Source organism: Nomascus leucogenys, chromosome 18, assembly GCF_006542625.1.
Source record: "Nomascus leucogenys isolate Asia chromosome 18, Asia_NLE_v1, whole genome shotgun sequence".
NCBI classification, from domain to species: domain Eukaryota; kingdom Metazoa; phylum Chordata; class Mammalia; order Primates; family Hylobatidae; genus Nomascus; species Nomascus leucogenys.
In genome coordinates, this window is record NC_044398.1 from 32614207 (window position 1) to 32633130 (window position 18924).

General features: G+C 38.2%; 1 protein-coding gene across 4 annotated transcripts in view; it reads left to right on the forward strand.

Moving 5' to 3' along the window:
• NRG3 (neuregulin 3) overlaps nucleotides 1–18924 on the forward strand; it is a 1121259-nt gene that overhangs the window by 1079548 nt on the left and 22787 nt on the right. For all 4 annotated transcript variants that reach the window (XM_003274520.4, XM_003274519.4, XM_030798793.1 and 1 more), the window contains exons 5-6: nucleotides 5360–5462; nucleotides 13053–13179. In XM_003274520.4, coding sequence (XP_003274568.2) covers nucleotides 5360–5462; nucleotides 13053–13179 — 230 coding nt within the window. The remainder of the gene's footprint in view (nucleotides 1–5359; nucleotides 5463–13052; nucleotides 13180–18924) is intronic.

The following is an 18924-nucleotide window of genomic DNA, read 5'->3' on the forward strand; positions in this document are numbered from 1 at the left end:
ATTAATGAAGAATATGGTCCCCTGAACCAGTGGAGCTTACCGTGCAAGGCTTTTTGATAGTGCAAGGCTTTTTGAACTGGTGACATTTAATTTGAGATTAAAAAAAAAAAAAAGTGGAGTGGGCATTTAAAAGACAAGCAGAAAGCCTGGAGCATTGGCTCATGCCTGTAATCCCAGCACTTTGGGAGGCCAAGGGGGGTGGATCACAAGGTCAAGAGGTCGAGACTAGCCTGGCCAAGATTGGGAAACCCAGTCTCTACTAAAAATACAAAAATTAGCTGAGCATGGTGGCGCAAACCTGTAGTCCCAGCTACTCGGGAGGCTGAGGCAAGAAAATCACTTGAACCCAAGACAGGGATGTTGCAGTGAGCTGAGACCATACCACTGCACTCCAGCCTGGTGACAGAGCAGGACTCTGTCTCAAAAAAAAAAAAAAAAAAAGCCAGCAGAAGAATAAAGCAAACAGCATGTTTCAAGACTCTAAGGACTGAAATGGTAGACATAACAGAAAAAAAGGAGAGTGGCTGATACAGGTGAGCAGTGTCATATCAGGGAGGTCTTTCAGACCATACTAAGAGTTTTAGGTATTATAAGTCAAATAGGAACCTAATAACACAGTAAAAATAGAATACACACACATATTCATTCATATACATGCATATATATGATTTAATTTATATATTAAAAGGTTTATATTGCCTGCTACATGGAGAATCGTTTATGGGAGTATAATCATAAAAGAAGGCTAAAAGATAGAAAGCTATGTATTATTTTATATTCTGCATATTCTACATATTCTTTGCATATTCTTTGTATTCTTTTGTACCTTAGGATTAATATTTTTGCAGCTATAGTTGACATAAGATAAACCACCTGTTTATAATGTATCACTAGATACATTTTTGACATAAGTATTCACCAGTGAAACCACGACCGTAATTGAGACAATTAACATGTCTATAACTCCTAAAAGGTTCCCCACATCAATTTGTAATCTCTCCTATCAGTCCCTACTCCTGACCCCAGGTATCTACATACATGTTTTATGTTATTATAGTTTCCATTGTCTAGAATTTTGAATAAGTGGAATTATACAACATGTACCCTGTTTGTTGTCTGATTTATTGCACTCAGCATATTTATTCTGATATTCTTCCATATTGTAGTTTATATCAATAGTTCATTTCTTTTTACTGCTGAGTACTGTTTCATTATATAGAAATGTAATAATTTGATTATCCATTTACCTGTTGTTGGATCCTTGGGTTATTTCCAGTTTGGGGGCTATTAAAAATAAAGTCTCTGTGAACATTGGGTACCCAGTGATATTGAACTTTCAGTACTTGTGGGTAATGGAATGGCGAGATTGTAAAGTAGGTATATTTTTAATTTTCTGTGAAGCTATTTTTGGAAATGGCTATATAATTTTACCTTTCCATCAGAAGTACATGACAGTTCTAGTTGTTCCCATCCTTTTCACATTTGGTATGGTAAGTCTTTAATCTCACCTATTCTAGTGGGGGTGCCATATATCTCAGTATAATTTAATTTGCAATTTAATAATAATGAACAATGTTGGGTATCTTTTTAGGTACTTATTTGTCCTCCAGATATCTTTGGGGAAGTGTCTATTCAACTATGTTTTGCTCATATTTAAATTGGTTTGCTTATCTTCTTATTGAGAAGTCATTCTTACAAATTAAATATACAAGTCCATTGTTGAATATATATTTTGCAATTTTTTCAGACTGTATCTTGCCTTTTGATTTTCATAATGGTGTCTTTGAAGAGCAAATGTTAATGTTGATAGATAAAGTCCATTTTATTGATTTTGAAATATTTTTTAGTTTGTAGCTTTTATATTTTAGTTAAGAAATCTTTGCCAAATCCATGGCACTAAGATTTTTTCCTATGTTTTCTTCTAATTTTGTAGTTTAAAATTTACATTTACATCTATCATCCTTTTTGAGTGTATATATGTATAGAGTATGAGATTAGGATTCAGGTTCATTTTTGTGGATATGGCTATATATACTATTGATGCAATGTCATTTTTTGAAAATATTCTTTCACCATTGAATTATGTTGGCATCTTTGTCAAAACCAATTGGCCACATAAGTTTCGAATATTATATTTCTGAACTCTTTTATCTGTTGCAATTATTTATTTGTCTATAATTAGGCCAATACCATATGCCTTGATTACTATAGCTATATAAGAAATCTTGAAATTAAGTCATGTGATTGCACAACTTTGTTCTCTTGGCTACAGGAACGTTGTTTTGGCTACTGTAGATCTTTTGTATTTCCATAAAACATTTAGAATTGGCTTGTCAATTTCTATGACAAGAACAACAACAACAAAAATGCTTCCTGAGATTTTAATAGCATTGCAATCAATCTGTCTATCATCTTGGGGAGAATTGACATCTTAATAATATCAAGACTTCTAATCCATAAACATGTTATATCTATTTATTTAGATCTTCTTTTAAGCTTTTCAATGTACAAGACTTGTGTGCCTTTTCTTAAATTGATCTCTATGTATTTTATATGCTTTGATGCTATTGTAAATAACATTTTTGTTTCAATTTTTCTTTGCTGCTGTAAAATGATGTACATTTATTTTTGTATCTCTCTCCTATAACCTTGTATCCTGAAATTTTCCTAAGCTTACTTGATAGTTATACTAGCTCTTTTGTAGATTCCATCAGCTTTTCTGTATAAATTGTCATGTTGTTTGCAAACGAAGACAACTTTTCTTCTACTTTCCCCAGCTGAATGATTTTTATTCCTATTTTTTCTTGTTACATTAACTAAACCTCTGGTACAGTGTTGACCAGAAGGTATGAGAGTGGATATTCTTGCTTTATTCCTGATCTTAATGAAAAAACATTCACTCTTTCACAGTTAGATATAGATTTTTTATAGCTACTCTTTATTAGGTTGAGGAAGTGCCTTCTATTTCTAGGTTTTGAGAGTTTTAATCAAGAATGAATATTAAGTTTTGCAATGTTTTTGCCTCTGATCTAGTTGTTAAATTATCTGCTTAGATGTAAAAATGGTGAATCACATTGATTAATTTTAAAGTATTAAACCAACCTTGCATTTTCGTGTATAAACCTTACTTAGTCATGATGCACTATACTTTTTAATATATTGTTGCATTTTATTTCCTAAAATTTAGTAAGATTTTTTGCATCTGTGGCAATGAGGGCTATTTATCTGTAATTTTTTGCTAGGTCTTCGTCTTTTTCGGAATCATGATAATACTGGTATCATAAAATGAATTTGAATCTACTGTTTTTCTTTAGTTTTCAGTTATGAGAAGCCCCTGAGATGATAGGAAACAATGAACACCAAAGGAATTATTATTTTATTAAAAAATAGTGTTTGCTATAATTGAATAATGTTCTAATTTTAGTATGAATGAGAAATACCTGAAAATTTTACTTAAATAGAGATCCTGGCTGGGCGTGGTGGCTCACACCTGTAATCCCAGCACTTTGGGAGGCCGAGGCAGGCAGATCACCAGAGGTCAGGAGTTCGAGACGAATCTGGCCAACATAGTGAAACCTCATCTCTACTAAAAATACAAAAATTAGCTAAGCATGGTGGCAGGTGCCTATAGTTCTAGCTACTTGGGAGGCTGAAGCAGGAGGATCACGTGAACCCAGGAGGAAGAGGTTGCCGTAAGCTGGGATCATGCCACTGCACTCCAGCCTGGACAACAGAGCAAGATTCTATATCAAAAGAAAACAAAAAATAAAAAAACAAAAAGATCCTGATTTAGAAAGAAGAAAACCATAACTGGTATTAACAAAGAAAAACATATCTCCTCAGGTGATTTTTATGTAGATGATTCATGTTCTGAGAACTCTTAGTCTGCTCAAAAGTTCTCAAAGTATGTTTCTCAGACCAGTAGCATCAGAATCACCTGGGAACTTTTTAAAAATGCCGACATTCTGTACTCACTCCAGATCTACCAAATCAGTAACTCTGGGGAAAGAAGTAGGTGCAGTCTGTTTTTTAATAGGCTCCAAGGTGACTCCAGTGCATTACAATTTGAGAACTATTGTTCTGTGTTAATGACACAGAGAGAGAATGTATATAGATGCAATTAATTTTGTATATTTTTAGAATATATATGTGTTAAAAAGTGGGAAATTTCCTCAAAATTGGCTTCTTGTTTCTTATGACCTGTATAGAAGGTCTGAGAGTGAGAGAGGGAAAGGTGTGTCGGGTGTGTGAGTAGTGTGGAGATGGTATGGATGGTCATTAGGGAAACAGGAAGGCAGGCTGATGGGATTGTTGGTGACCATTAGATGACCTACTTAAGCTCTGTGATTGCTGTTCTTTATTAGTGTCCATTTGCCCAGTGGTACAGTTTTCTTCCCCAATTCTGAGCTGCCCACAGTAGAGGTATGGAGAAGGCAGTTTCTTGGATTTGTGTCCATTTATTTTGCCAAATAGATAGAAGGGAAGGCAAAAGGGATAAAGTAAATAGAGTATTTGCAAGAGAGTAAATGACCATAGTCATGGACCGTGGTCACTGTCCTATATAAATAGAAAGATGAAGACAAGAGGAGGATAATTAACAGAGAAACTGCTGGGTTCTATGGATACAAAGTCTTGATGAGATGGAATAATTGTTTAGGTAGATACAGGTTAAGAAAGGACCTAGGAGTATAAATGGTGGTGGCTAGAGAGTGAAATGTTTGTTTTTGAATTATTGTCATTTTTGTAATAAGCTACAAGGTATGACCTTGGTAATAGAGGCTGAGTTCTACTGTGCCAAATCATTGGTATTGAGAAGGACAGAGACTGGGTGAATAAAATATTTACATGCCTATTGATTTTTTCTTCATGAGTGATGTCAATCATAGTGATAATAGGATGAATGGGAGGCTGACAGCCAAGGACTAAATCAGAATCAGAAAACACAGGGGCATCAGCACCACAGAAGGTCAATTGGAAGTCATCACTGGCACAGGAAAGCTCAGAAGCACCTGAGTTTGTTTCTCTAGCTGATTAATTTGGGCCTTACCACAATTTCACAAGCTTATGTCCCCAGTAAATCCTAAAGTCATAGAATGTCTTTTGATAATAAATCTGTAATCGCAATATCTCAGTATGAGTTCTGGTGTAGCCATGCAGATACAAATAATAGCAACCAGTTATCCTGTAGAACTTTGCAAAGTAATTGAATCATAATAATTTCCTTGTTTTTTCCCTATTTATGACAGAAACAAAAAAGTTGGCTTTGAAAGACTCCTACCAGCTCAGAAGTACATGGATGAAGATTATTGCTGATGTGCCCTGCTAGCATCCATTCTAATTTTGTTTTTCAAATTCACAGAGAGTGAAGAAGTTTATCAAAGGCAGGTGCTGTCAATTTCATGTATCATCTTTGGAATTGTCATCGTGGGCATGTTCTGTGCAGCGTTCTACTTCAAAAGCAAGTAAGACTATTTCTCTCAAGTGTTTAAAGGTTACTTTTAGAGAAAGCGCTTTGTGTTACTTTAAATTCTCAGTCCGTGTGCCACACAGAGGGAACCTGTGGAAATGGGTCTAGCAACAATCTGCAAGTGACTTAGGACCTTTTTGTAAATTGCGGTGAGTGTGTACAGGCATGTACATGCATGTATGTGATGTGTATGTGCACACATGTGTGTGCGGTTTATTTTTGAGGCACATAATGATCATTCCTCTCAGTGACCATGAACATTCTATGTTCTTTGCACTGATTAACCACTTGCCAGTATTAAAGGCTTGGTGTCTGCCTGTCATTAAGGGCTAATTCTTCTGAACAAAGGGGCCACTGCTATGAACCTACACATTATCAACCACTATCTATCTATTTCTGAAAAAACAATTCCGTTTTTCATAAAGATTATAGGCAAATATGAAACATGAATACTAAAAAATATACTTCAGTTTACCAGTTGGTATGCACATGTTGAATATGCCCTAAAGTTACCTTGCTGAGAAACTAGAACTTCTTCAGATGAAGGTGTTTATGTTTGACTAGAAATAGATGTAGGCCAGCTGCGGTGGCTCAGCCTGTAATCCCAGCACGTTGAGGGACTGAGACAAGTGGATCACCTGAGGTCAGGAGTTCGAGACCAGCCTGACCAATATGGTGAAACCCCATCTCTAGGAAAAATACAAAAATTAGTTGGGCATGGTGGCGTGCCACTGTAGTCCCAGCTACTCGGGAGGCTGAGACAGGAGAATTGCTTGAACCTGGGAGGTGGAAGTTGCAGTGAGCCCAGATCACACTGCTGCACTGCAGCCTGGGGAACAGAGTGAGACCCTGTCTCAAAAAAAAAAAAAAAAAAAGAAAGTAGATATAAACATCTCTCTCTGTGTGTGTGTGTGTGTGTGTGTGTGTATTTTTCCAAATGAACTCTGGCAGAGGTATTTTATTCATTAAAATGATATAATCTGCACTTAAGAAATGCAGATAAAAATATTAGCCCCTTGGTTTCTCATGTCTTAAGAATTTTGCACAGATTTGGTTCCTACAGCTTATCTGAAATTCAAGCCAATGTGTAATTGCTTTTCAGTGGACCTATAATTTTTTACCCATTTGCTCTTCTAACATGGGATTAATTTCCAGGTATAGTTTGTGATACCTGTCTTCATGTTATCTGTGTTGATTCTCAAAGAAAACTGTGATTATGATTTTTTAAAATAACAGAAACTTGAGCATCAATTCAGAATTAGTAACTATTATTTTTCTAATAAACTATTTCAGAATGTTTTTTAGATATTTAGAACTGTTGCAAAAATAGTACAGACAGTTTCCATATACCTTAGACCAAAGTTCCTCCATTATTAATGCCTTACATTAGCATGGTACATTTGTCACAATTAATGGAACAATATTGATATAGTATTACTAGCTAAAGTCTGTATTTTCAGATTTCCTTAGTATTTTACCTAAGGCCCTTTTGTAAATGCCAGGGCCCCATCCTTACCATATGATATCAGCTGTTACATCTCCTAGGCAACTCTTGGCTGTGACAGTTGTGACTATCAATTTCTGAGCACTTACTCTTTGCCAGGCACACTGGGCTTTTTATGTGTTAGCTTCCAATCACCACAGCAATCAGAGTTGTGCATTATTACTACATTTTTCAAATAATACCAGAATTTATTTAAAAATATTTATTTTTCAAAGCCATAAAGAAGAAAGTTACAGATAGGTTCTTTAATCTTAGCAGTTCTAGTTTAAATCACATGCTCTAAACCTCTATACCATACTGGTTCACAAAGTCCTTCTGCTAGATGGTGGAGCTGCACAGAGCGAGTTAGGAGTTACTCTCTTTTGTGCAGCCCATCGCACTTTATGTTCTCCAAGAACGCCATCTGGCATAACGGTCAGGGTTGTACACTAGTGAGTCGTACTTGGATTCAAATCTTCAGGCTGTCATTTACTTGCTATATTTGATTAGGCAAATTATATCGTGTCTTTTAGTTTTGGTTCCCTTTGTGGTAAAATATGAACAAATATAATATCTACCTTATAGAATTTTGTTAAGGATTCAATGCAATCATGGCCAGACACGGTGGCTCATGCCTGTAATCCCAGCACTTTGGGAGGCTGAGGCAGGAGGATCACTTGAGACCAGCCTGGCCAACATGGTGAAATTCCATCTCTATTAAAAATACAAAAATTATCCAGGCATGGTGGTGAGCACCTGTAATCTCAGCTACTCAGGAGGCTGAGGCACGAGAATGGCTTGAGCCTGGGAGGTGGAGGTTGCAGTGAGCCAAGATCGTGCCACTGCACTCCAACCTGGGCAACAGAGTGAGATTCAGTCTCAAAAAAAAAAAATGCAATCACAATGTAAAGGACATAGCAAAGTGTTTAAAAGAGTAAATACCCAATGGAGCCTTGCTGTTGTTAACACCCATGGTTTTCCACACTAGGACTTGGAGGCTGGGTAGCTATAAAGTTAAGAGCCTCCCCTGGAGCACGAGAGTGGTAATCACACCCAGCAGGGCGGTAGTTAGAAGGGTCTGCCTGCTAGAGCTTTGTACAAGAAAGAAATTCCTTACTTAACAATAACCAAATTACAATGAAGAAGCAGTTAATCACTTATTTTTACAGTATAATGTGTAGTTGTACCACATTTAAATGAAAGACAGATCATGGTAATTATGAAAGCAAACAGCTGGATTACCAGGGGACTTCCATCTTTGGGGCTGTCAATATCTCACTCTGGGCAGCAAGAGGGCTCCGAGATCAACATCTCCTCCTGGGACTCAGTGAGGGGTCAAAGTGTTTAATGAAAACAATGTTCAACATCAGATTCATTAGGGTAGGCTCAGAGGACTGCACCGAAGCTAGAGCACCAAGCAGGACATTGTTGTCTTTCTGTCTACCAGCCTGGGACACAGTTTTATTTAAAAAATGAATCAATGAATAACTAAAGGTAAAAATGATAAAATGATGATAAAAATGGAAGTATTTTCCACCTGGAATTGGATGAGCTATATGTTCCTCATTAGAGGCCTAGGGTGCATTTCCTTCTTCTAGTACCATTTTCAGGCTTGGTCTCCCTTTAATTTTCTTTGCTTGAGAGAAATGCCACAACCTTACCAAGCACCTAATTTATATTGCTAAAAGCAATATAGATTTTCATAAAACCCTGGCACAAGTTGTGTGTGTGTGTGTGTGTGTGTGTGTGTGTGTGTGAATTCATGGATTTCCTTTTCCAAAACCTTGGGGAGAACAGAATATCCAAACTCTACTTTGACCTTCCCTTACTTTCACTCATAAGGGAAAGTAGTTTATACGCATATACTTTTTTTACTTTAGCTTAGAAGCCCCAAGTCTTCCAGGATTCTAAGTCCTCTCTATCATTGATATTCAAATAAGTTCACTTGAACCTCCATTCGATACACTGGGATGTATAGTTTCTGCCCAGAGGGAGTTGAGACTTAGCCCAAAGCTCTCATGATCATTTATGTTCTACTTCCCATAATCACTCAGATCTTGCCTTTATGATTCTTTTTCCATTCCCTCATCACCTTTGGCATGGCATGACTTCATCAGAAGGAATATTACAGCAAATTGTATGTCTGAGGAAAGATGGAAGGTAGGTAACATGATGAGGAATAAGTAAGAAACACCTTGAATTTAGAGGATTTTTTGATGGAGTTAACTGAACCCCTAGCAACTCTAAAAAACAGTGAAAGAAATTCTCTTCACTCCCAATAAGCTCATATATTCCTATACATAGTTAATAGAACTATTAATTGAGCCTGTCAAGTCTGGCCAGTGTGGCTCACGCAATGACTGTAAATTATTCAAGTTTTTCTCTTTTTACTTTTAACTTATATAGTTAAGAATGATGGGGATGAGTATTAGAGTTCCTAATAGAGCTTGGAAATACAAAACATGATTCAACTCTAAAACTGGAATTGAAATAGGGGAGGATATGTTTTAGGAGGCAGAATCTAACAGGTAATTATCACAAATGGGAAAAAAGGGGAGGATAAAGAACTGATGTTATCAGTAAAATGTAGACATGGTAAAAACCTGCCCCTAACTATAGGTCATCAACCCCTTGAAATAAGAGATTTTAGATCCCAAGAAAGGCCTCTTAATGGCAGACACTCTGATGCACTGCTGCAATCTTCTTCATATGTGGAAGATTTAGTCCCCAAGTTTGCCAGCAAACACCGGTGAAGAGTCACCTTTCTCAATCTCATGTTCCATTCTGGTATTGTTTACCTCCAATGATGCATCAATATGAGGCTCTGAAGACCTAGACTTTTTCCCCAACTTCAGGTGCAAGACCATGCCGACTTCAGAGCTCCCTGTGGGGTTTGCTGAGGTTTTCACTTTTCACTGAGGCTGCATCACATTCCAACTTCTCCCCAGCCCAATTCTGCTTCCATTTCTTCCCTTTGCTTCCACTTCTTCCCTTTGCTTCCACAGGTGTTGACACCAAGAGCTCTCCCTAACAGAAGTCCTCTATGCTGTCTTTATCCCAGGGTCTGCCTTTCCAGGAGCCCAATCTGCAACAAGACAAATAATGCCTAACAATGGATTCATGATGTCTACTATTCCGCAACTTACATCTCATTTCATTCTAATGCATTGGACCAGAGAAATTTAAAACTCAATGAACTGTAAAGTTTCCACACTGACACTGTTGGGCTAGTAGTATTCCCATGTGCAACGCATGCATCTTGTCTTCCCCAGAGCAATGCCTCTCATGAGAGAGCTAATGGTATTGCAATCAGCTGCTGATTGTTTCCTCTGTTCCCATTTGCTGGGAGAAGGAAGAAAGAGCAAAAAAGTGTGTGCTTGTGAGAGAGGAGGGATGGTAGATAGGCGGAGGCAGGCTCAGAATGGAAGGACCACGTATCTTGGAATATTACTAAGTCAGGACTTAAGTGAAAAAAGACTAAAGGTAAGCAAATTATAAAAGGATTTAGGAAACGCAGTCTGGTATTGGATATTGTATAAAGAAAATTCCCTTATAAGTTTTTACTTCCAAGACTCTTAATTGGATTACTGCAAACATCATTGTTTCTAATTTAATCCCATGAGAGTAATGGAATCCTTGCTCTGAGACATGCACTCTTACTTTTTCAGGATGATTTACCAGACTAGAACTTCCTGATTTCCCCTTTTTTTGTGTGTGAATGAATCCCTGATAAAATCTTGTGGCTGTAACATGCTCCTTAAAGTGCTGATATGATAGATGTATTTTTAACAATAGGCTATAGATCAGCTGTTACGAAGCAAATAAATTATTACAACAGGATTAAAGCAACTAAGAGTGCTAGGGATAAAAGTCTCCCAAATAATTGGGAAGATAAAAGAAATATCTTAAAAAACAGAGCTACATCACACTGATATTGTAAATTCACAATGGGTAATGAAGCTCAAAGCCTCCAAAGCTTGCAGCAAGTGCTGGTGAATTGCTTGGGAAGATGCAACTAGTGTAATCTTTTATCTTTGGGTCAATGTTCTGATTCTTTTGCAGCTTCTGCTCACAAGACTGAGCTTGCTTGATGATATCGGGAAAGAGATGAACACTTTGCGTGTGCCTCCACATGCAGCCACCACAGTGTCCATGGAAGATAGTTTTTATGAACTTCATTTACAGAGGAGGAAATGGAGGCTCAACAAGTTTAGGAAATTATTAGGGTAGCAAAACTAGTGGGTAGCAGAGTGGGATTCAAATCCCAGTCCCTGTGATACAATAAGCCACGCTCTGTAGGGTGCTACCTGACTAGAGAAGCTCACTGCCAAGACTGGCCATGTACTCCACTGATGGCGCTATCTTTGTCAGAGACCTTGGAAGACAGGCAAAATTCAAGGGCATGATTCTACTGAGAAAGTTGTCAGAATCAAAATGGAGTCATTTGTGTTAAAAACCCTGACAAATAGAGCTGGAGAAGGCCATGAAGGGAGCGGTCACATAGGCAAATGCCTGATTACAAGAACTATCACAAAAGTCTCTGCGAAAACTACAGCTTTGCATGAAGACTATTGCAGACTTACACACATGAAAATACTTCTGCAAGGACATATGCCCAGCAACTGCCTGTCCACCCTTGGACTGGCACAATCCTTTCTATTGATCCTTGTAGCCAAGGATAATTATCTCAAATCAGTTGTATACCTAACGTTTCCTGTCTTCCTAGTAATAAAACATAGTTTCCTATATCGTGTGTATTCCCATTGCAACACTTATTTCCAAATAAATGTTTTCTTTTAGAGAGTCTCCATGTTTGTTATTTAGGTCAACACTGCAAAGAGGTGCGTGTGTGTGTGTGTGTGTGTGTGATGTTTAATTGGTACCAAGTCTATGCTAATAGATGATTTCTGTGAAGTTTCTGGGACAGAGCCGCTACTAAGGCAGTGGTTTGTCCCATCCTTCTGGTGTAGGCACTGAGTGACCCAGACAACAGTCATTCCACATGTGCACACAGGAGCACTTTACTTGAAGTCCAGAACCCTAGAGCAGTTTCAGCCTTTTCACTCAGAAGCAGTGGGACCATGAGCACATGGCTTGGCAATTCTGCGTGGTGGTTGAAGAGTGTAAACTATGGAGGCAGGTTGGCTGGGCTGAGATCCAATCTCTGCCACTCACTGACTATGTGACTTCAAACCAATGGCTTAAAGTGATGAGGATAGATTCTAATCAGTAATATATTAGTGGAATAGTTGAACTGAATTTCAATTTGTATGAAGTGGCTGGGTTTGTTTTTTTTTTGAGAAAGAAAGAAGTAAAATTATATTTGTTTGTAAATGACATGATCTTCTGTGTAGAAAATGTCAGGCTTCTGAGCCCAAGCTAAGCCATCGTATCCCCTGTGACCCGCACGTGCACAACTTCTCTGTGCTTTAGTTCTCATCTACTAAATGGGTATAGCATTATGGCCTCATCACGTAGAATTATCATGAAAAATATGTGAAATGATACATGTAAAGCACTTAAAACCATGTGTGGCACATTTCTGTATAACTAGCTCTTTAAGAGTTAACTATTTTTAATATCTGGGCTCTTGGTAACAATAAATGAGCTATTTCTAAATTGCAAAAGACAGAGAGTATATACATTATGGTATATAGTCAAGTTGTGCAATTAAGCTAAACATATTTGAATTGTACAAATATAAATGTAACTCTACAAATGTGTCATATGTACCTGCTAAGCCCAAGTCTTAATTGTTTTCCTCTAGTCACTTTCCCATAGTATTTCCAGTTCTTTGCAGCTAAAACTCAGGGTTAGAGACTTCTTGCATCTATGGGGGCCAGGGCAATGCACTAAATGTTTGTCTGCTTTTGAGGTGCCACTGAATGTGAATTCCTAGAGAATATGGATGATATCAGGTTATCACTAAGCTGGAAGTATTTCTGGTGGGGTTGGAAATGAGAGAAGGGTTCTCTTCGTTAGCTGAGTTTATTTAACTTCAGTAAAAAGCAAATATAGACACTGGGAATGAATGAGACCCTGAAAGTAGGAGTTGAATAAATTCATGCAAATATTTGTACACATGTTTATTTATGCCTGCAGGAAACAAGCTAAACAAATCCAAGAGCAGCTGAAAGTGCCACAAAATGGTAAAAGCTACAGTCTCAAAGCATCCAGCACAATGGCAAAGTCAGAGAACTTGGTGAAGAGCCATGTCCAGCTGCAAAATGTAAGTGACATGTCTACATACCTCCTCCTGTAGCCTACCTTAGTGCTTCCAGTTCAGAGGTGTTGGGAGCCTGGGATCAGACTTGTAAATATTTTTCAGAGCTTTATAGGGTTTTGCTTAAATAGTTTTAACAGTTCTGGGCTGGAAGGTATACACACATGCATGTATGTATGCATCAGATAAAAGACAAGTTAAATTTCAGCTCTTGATTACAATCTGTAATATAAACTAATCTCTGGTAAAAATAAGAGCTTCAGTCTTTTGTCCCATGAACACTTGTTGAATCCTTAGTTTGTGCCAGAAGTTGTATGTGACACCAAGGATACAATGTCCCTTGCCATAGGGGAAGTTCTGTGGAGGAAGAAACACAAAAGCCCCCAGAATCAGAAGAAGTGAGTTCTGAGATAGCTGTTGTTGCAGCAGAGGTTGGACAAGAGGAAGCCAATGGGAGGTGGATGCGGGTAGACTTTGGGGCTGCCTCACAGCAGAGTTGGGCTCGGACTGGGTTTGGAAGGACATGAAAAGTTCTATAGAGAGTCAAAAGGCTAAGAGCTAGATGCTAGAATATACAGGAAGAATAAAGCCATGGAATCCCAAAAATGCATGTTATGTTCAGAGAACTCCAAGTTAAGGGGTGTGAGAAGAATCAAGGTGAGAGGTGGAGTTTCAGAATTAATCCTTCTAATTCCAGGCCTTACAGAGATATCAGAACTTGAAGTCAAATGCAAACTCTTTGCCTCTTACACTTTTTGTAAGGCAGTTTTAATCATTACTGAGCTATATTGCAAAGCACTAAATTAAAGACAAGAGAATTCTGTGTAATACATGCAGATATATTCCTCTTAGGTTAGCAATTCTTTGACCCCACACAGCATCGCACTTTCAGAATCTGAAGCATAAAACAAAAGAACAAAGGCCATTGCATAAACCTAGCATTTGAGTATAATAGGCAATCATCCAGGACACATTCACACCCCTCCAAATGCTTCAATCACTGGAAATTTATACAACACTGGTGATTCTAAGAAATCATTACCCAAAAAGTCACTATTATGATGTCCATAACAGACGTACTCAGATTATTTAATGCAGAATTCATATATCAGAGTCTCTTCCCAGCCAAGTTTTGTTAAACTTCTGTTCATGGCAATGTGCAGGAATTGTTCATTTCAGAAACAGAGTGAATGGTTTCGCTATTGATTTCTAATAGGTATAATCCCACCACTCTAAAACAACCACAGTGATGGAGGGCTTTGTTCCTTAGCAACTGGTTATGTCAAAGATAAACAAAGCCAGACACTAGTTAAAGTGATGAGGATAGATTCTAATCAATAATATATTAGTGGAATAGTTGAACTGAATTTCAATTTGTACGAAGTGGCTGGGTTTTTTTTTTTTTTTAAGAAAGAAAGAAGTAATATTATATTTGTTTGTAAATGACATGATCTTCTGTGTAGAAAATGTCAGGCTTCTGAGCCCAACCTAAGCCATCGTATCCCCTGTGACCTGCACGTGCACATCCAGATGGCCAGTTCCTGCCTTAACTGATGACATTCCACCACAAATGAAGTGAAAATGGCCTGTTACTGCCTTAACTGATGACATTCCACCACAAAAGAAGTGTAAATGGCCGGTCCTTGCCTTAACTGATGACATTACCTTGTGAAATTCCTTCTCCTGGCTCATCCTGGCTCAAAAAGCTCCCCCACTGAGCACCTTGTGACCCCCACCCCTGCCTGCCAGAGAACAACCCATTTTGACTGTAATTTTCCTTTACCTACCCAAACTGTATAAAATGGCCCCACCCCATCTCCCTTCACTAACTCTCTTTTTGGACTCAGACCGCCTGCACCCAGGTGAAATAAACAGCCTTGTTGCTCACACAAAGCCTGTTTGGTGGTCTCTTCACACGGACGCGAGTGAAAGAAAATCCCAAGAGTCAACGAAAATACTGCTGGAATTAATAAACACATTCAGTGGATTTGCAGAATACAATATCAGCACCAAAAATTAGTTGAATTTCCATACATTAACAATAAACAATTTTAAAAGAAAATTAAGAAAACACTTCCATTTGCTAGAGAACTTAATGTAAGAAATGCTTAGGTATAAACGTAATAAGGTGAAAAGTTTGTACCTTGAAATTTGCAAACATTGATCAAAATGATTAAAAACAACAGACATACAACCCATACTGATGGATTGGAAAAATTAATATTGTTAAATGATGACATAACCCAATGTGGTTTAAATTCAACACAATACCCATAAAAATCTCTATCAGTTTTTGTTAAAGAAACAAATTAATATAAATGCATTGTCTCATTTAGTCCTAACAACAACTAATTTATACCCACAATGTGCAGAAAATAGAAATGGGGTTTGGAGCTTGAGAAAGGTATGTCTGTCAGACAGCTAGTAAGTAGCTGAAAGACAAACCAACATCCTTATAACTCAGTGGTTCTCAACAGAAGGCAATTTGCCCACCATCCCTTGACATTTGGCAAAGTCTGAAGACACTTTGGCTATTGCATGCTGGGAGAAGAATGCTACAGGCATCTAGTGGTAGCGGTCATTGGCGCTGATGGACATCCTTCAATGCACAATAACCTCCCTCAACAGAAGATTATCCTTCCCAAAATATCAAAAGTGGTAAAGAAGTTCACAGTCCGTGCTCAAGTTTCAAATGGGACCATGGGGAAATTCTGAACACCAAGTTCCATCACCAAGCTTCCCACTGCAGGCATTTATTTCCACTTTACAGAGGGTGACAAGTTATTCAGGCATATTTCATGCTTGGAAGGGAAAATTTCCTACTTGCTTACCATATCAGGCAAATCTGTCTTTGTTTTATCTTGAAGCTCATGTTAACTACTTGAAATTCTTTGCAAATTGCAGTGTTTAACAAATGAATTGTCTGGCTCTGGCATTCCCTTAAGTTCATTAAACATTCATGGAAATGGGTTTCACTTTATAGTCACCTAACAAGATGCAAAACACCTCGTCAAGTGAAGCAATATGATACTCTGGAAACACTTGACTCCAACGCTGCAGAACTGGAGTAGATTACCCTCCCTGAGAAGCATCTAGTCCCTGCCATTTTTTTAAAAACAAGTAAAGCATCTGTGAGTAAAGATGAAGTCACCTCCTTTGCTGTTTCTCAAGTAAGAAAGAGCTAAGGATAGAATTATAACCTCTAGAACCTTCAAGGCAAAGGAGTGAAACGTCTCAACCTGGTTTAGGGATCAGAAAAGAAAGTCATCAAAAGAGATCATCCGTTCTTCTCTCTTAAAATCAAGAGAAAATATTCCCAATTGAAAAATGAAAGAAGAAAATTGTATACCCTTCACACCTTTTTTTTCAGTAATCATTTTAAGAAAGATAGGTTTATGGGGGAGGTAACATTAAATGAGAAAGAACTGGAAGATAATACATGCTGAAGAGGAATAATAAGAATTTAATGCCTAGGCCAGGCGCAGTGGCTCACGCCTGTAATCCCAGCACTTTGGGAGGCCAAAGCGGGTGGATCACCTGAGGTCGGGAGTTCAAGACCACCCTGGCCAACATGGTGAAACCCCATCTCTACTAAAAATACAGAAATTAGCCAGGCATGGTGGTGGGTGCCTTTAATTCCGGCTACTCGGCAGGTTGAGGCAGGAGAATTGCTTGAACCCGGGAGGCAGAGGTTGCAGTGAGCCGAGACCATGCCACTGCACTCCAGCCTGGGCAACAGAGTGAGACTCAGCCTCAAAAAAAAACAAAAAAAAAAACAACAAAAAAGAATGTAGTGCCTAACAGAGCCTTAAAAATTGGTGAAAAGGCACATATTTAACCAGTAATGTTTATTGAACTCTGGTGAAGCCCACACTTCTCTGTGTTGGGTACTGCAGGGATAGCTTAGAATACAAACAGAAGAAGTGGTTCCTGACCTCAGGATGCTCAAAGGTTAGTGGAGAGAAAAATGTACAAGCATATAATATCTTTATTATATAGATACATTAAATCAAAGTACCATCAGAGAATGGAAAACTACTTCTGAATGTGACTAGGGGAATTTCAAGCCTACCTAAAGGAGGTCACATGTGAATTGAGTTGTTGGCCTAAAGGAAAACAAAGAAAGAAAACAAAAAACTTAGGCAAACTTAATATAAATAGAGCATTTATTTTGGCCAGTTTTGAGGACTGCAACCTGAGAGCATAGACTTAGCATACCCTAAATACATGCTCCCATCAACAGCAGTTACAAATGTGTTTTTACAGCAAATGAAGAGGCAGTTCCCAAATTGTTTATCAAGAATTTGCATTAGGCCAGGCGCAGTGGCTCACGCCTGTAATCCCAGCACTTTGGGAGGCCAAGGCGGGTGGATCACGAGGTCAGGAGATTGAGACCATCCTGGCCAGCACGGTGAAATCCCGTCTCTACTAAAAATTCAAAAAATTAGCCAGATGTGGTGGCGGGCACCTGTAGTCCCAGCTACTCGGGAGGCTGAGGTGGGAGAGTGGCGTGAACCCAGGAGATGGAGCTTGCAGTGAGCCGAGATGGCGCCACTGCACTCCAGCCTGGGTGACAGAGCGAGACTCCATCTCAAAAAACAAACAAACAAACAAACAAAAAAACAAAAAAAAGGCGTTAAAATAGCATAAGCTATTGATTGGCTTATCCATGGTTCTTTTTATCACAAATTCCAAAAACTTGAAAATAAGTGATGAGGCAGTTAGGAACAAGATGTCTTTAAACAATCACCCCTGGGTTTGGTGGGGGTAAGTGACTACAATCACACTCTGTCTCTCTGGGCCTGATAAATTTTGCATACCTCATATAGCTCACACTGCTCTGAGCTATTTTTCGTAGAACCTTGAGAGTGAATTGAAAATCATGGAATTGTTTGCAGGGAGTAGGTCAGAAGAGGTAATTTTGTTGTGGCACTAATTAAAGTTAATTTTTAATAGTTCTAGCCTAAACTCTGATTTATTGTTTTAAATATCAAATTATAACTTATTGATTGAATATAGATTCATGCATTCATTTATTTATTTAAATGTAGACTAAATAGCCTACTAAGTACCAGACAATACCTATTAAGGAAGGGGCATGTGATGATGACCAAAAATGAGAAAGCCGCTTCTTTCAAGAAGTTTACTGATTACTGCAAGTGATTGATATAAATCAAATAATCTCACAAATGTGGGCTCTCATCTGTGCCAAGGCCTACAGGAAATAGTGAATGGTGCTATCAGAGCTTATAGTAGGCAGGCTGGGGAGTTCATATTAGAACAAGAATAGCTCAGAGCTCTCTAAAAAGGTGCAGTAACACATGAAGAATCCCCCTGGTGAAGGGGTAACTCTCTAGGGAGGAGGTGGGAAGGGGGTGTGTGCTGTGCCTAGTGTCTGGAGACAGTTTCTTGTCATATTATTTTGCTTTAAAGGAAATGTGTGAAGATTGCAGTTGTTAAAGTTCTTGCTGCTCTGGTGTCCATACAAAAATTCTCAACAGTGGTCAAGTTGTTTTTAATTACCTGCGTTAGAAATCCCAATGAAATCACTCTTGAAAACATATTGTAACTATCAATTTCCCCATACTCGGGCTCATAAGTCAGAGTGGCAATAAAGAAAATTTTGTCACAGACATATTTGAACTGAGCAATGCAGAGAGGAAGACATTTAAAACTGCCTAAAAATATCCTCCTCCTGCCTTTATTGCCTAGGGTTCCAGACCAAGTGATTATCAGCTCTGTCAACATTGC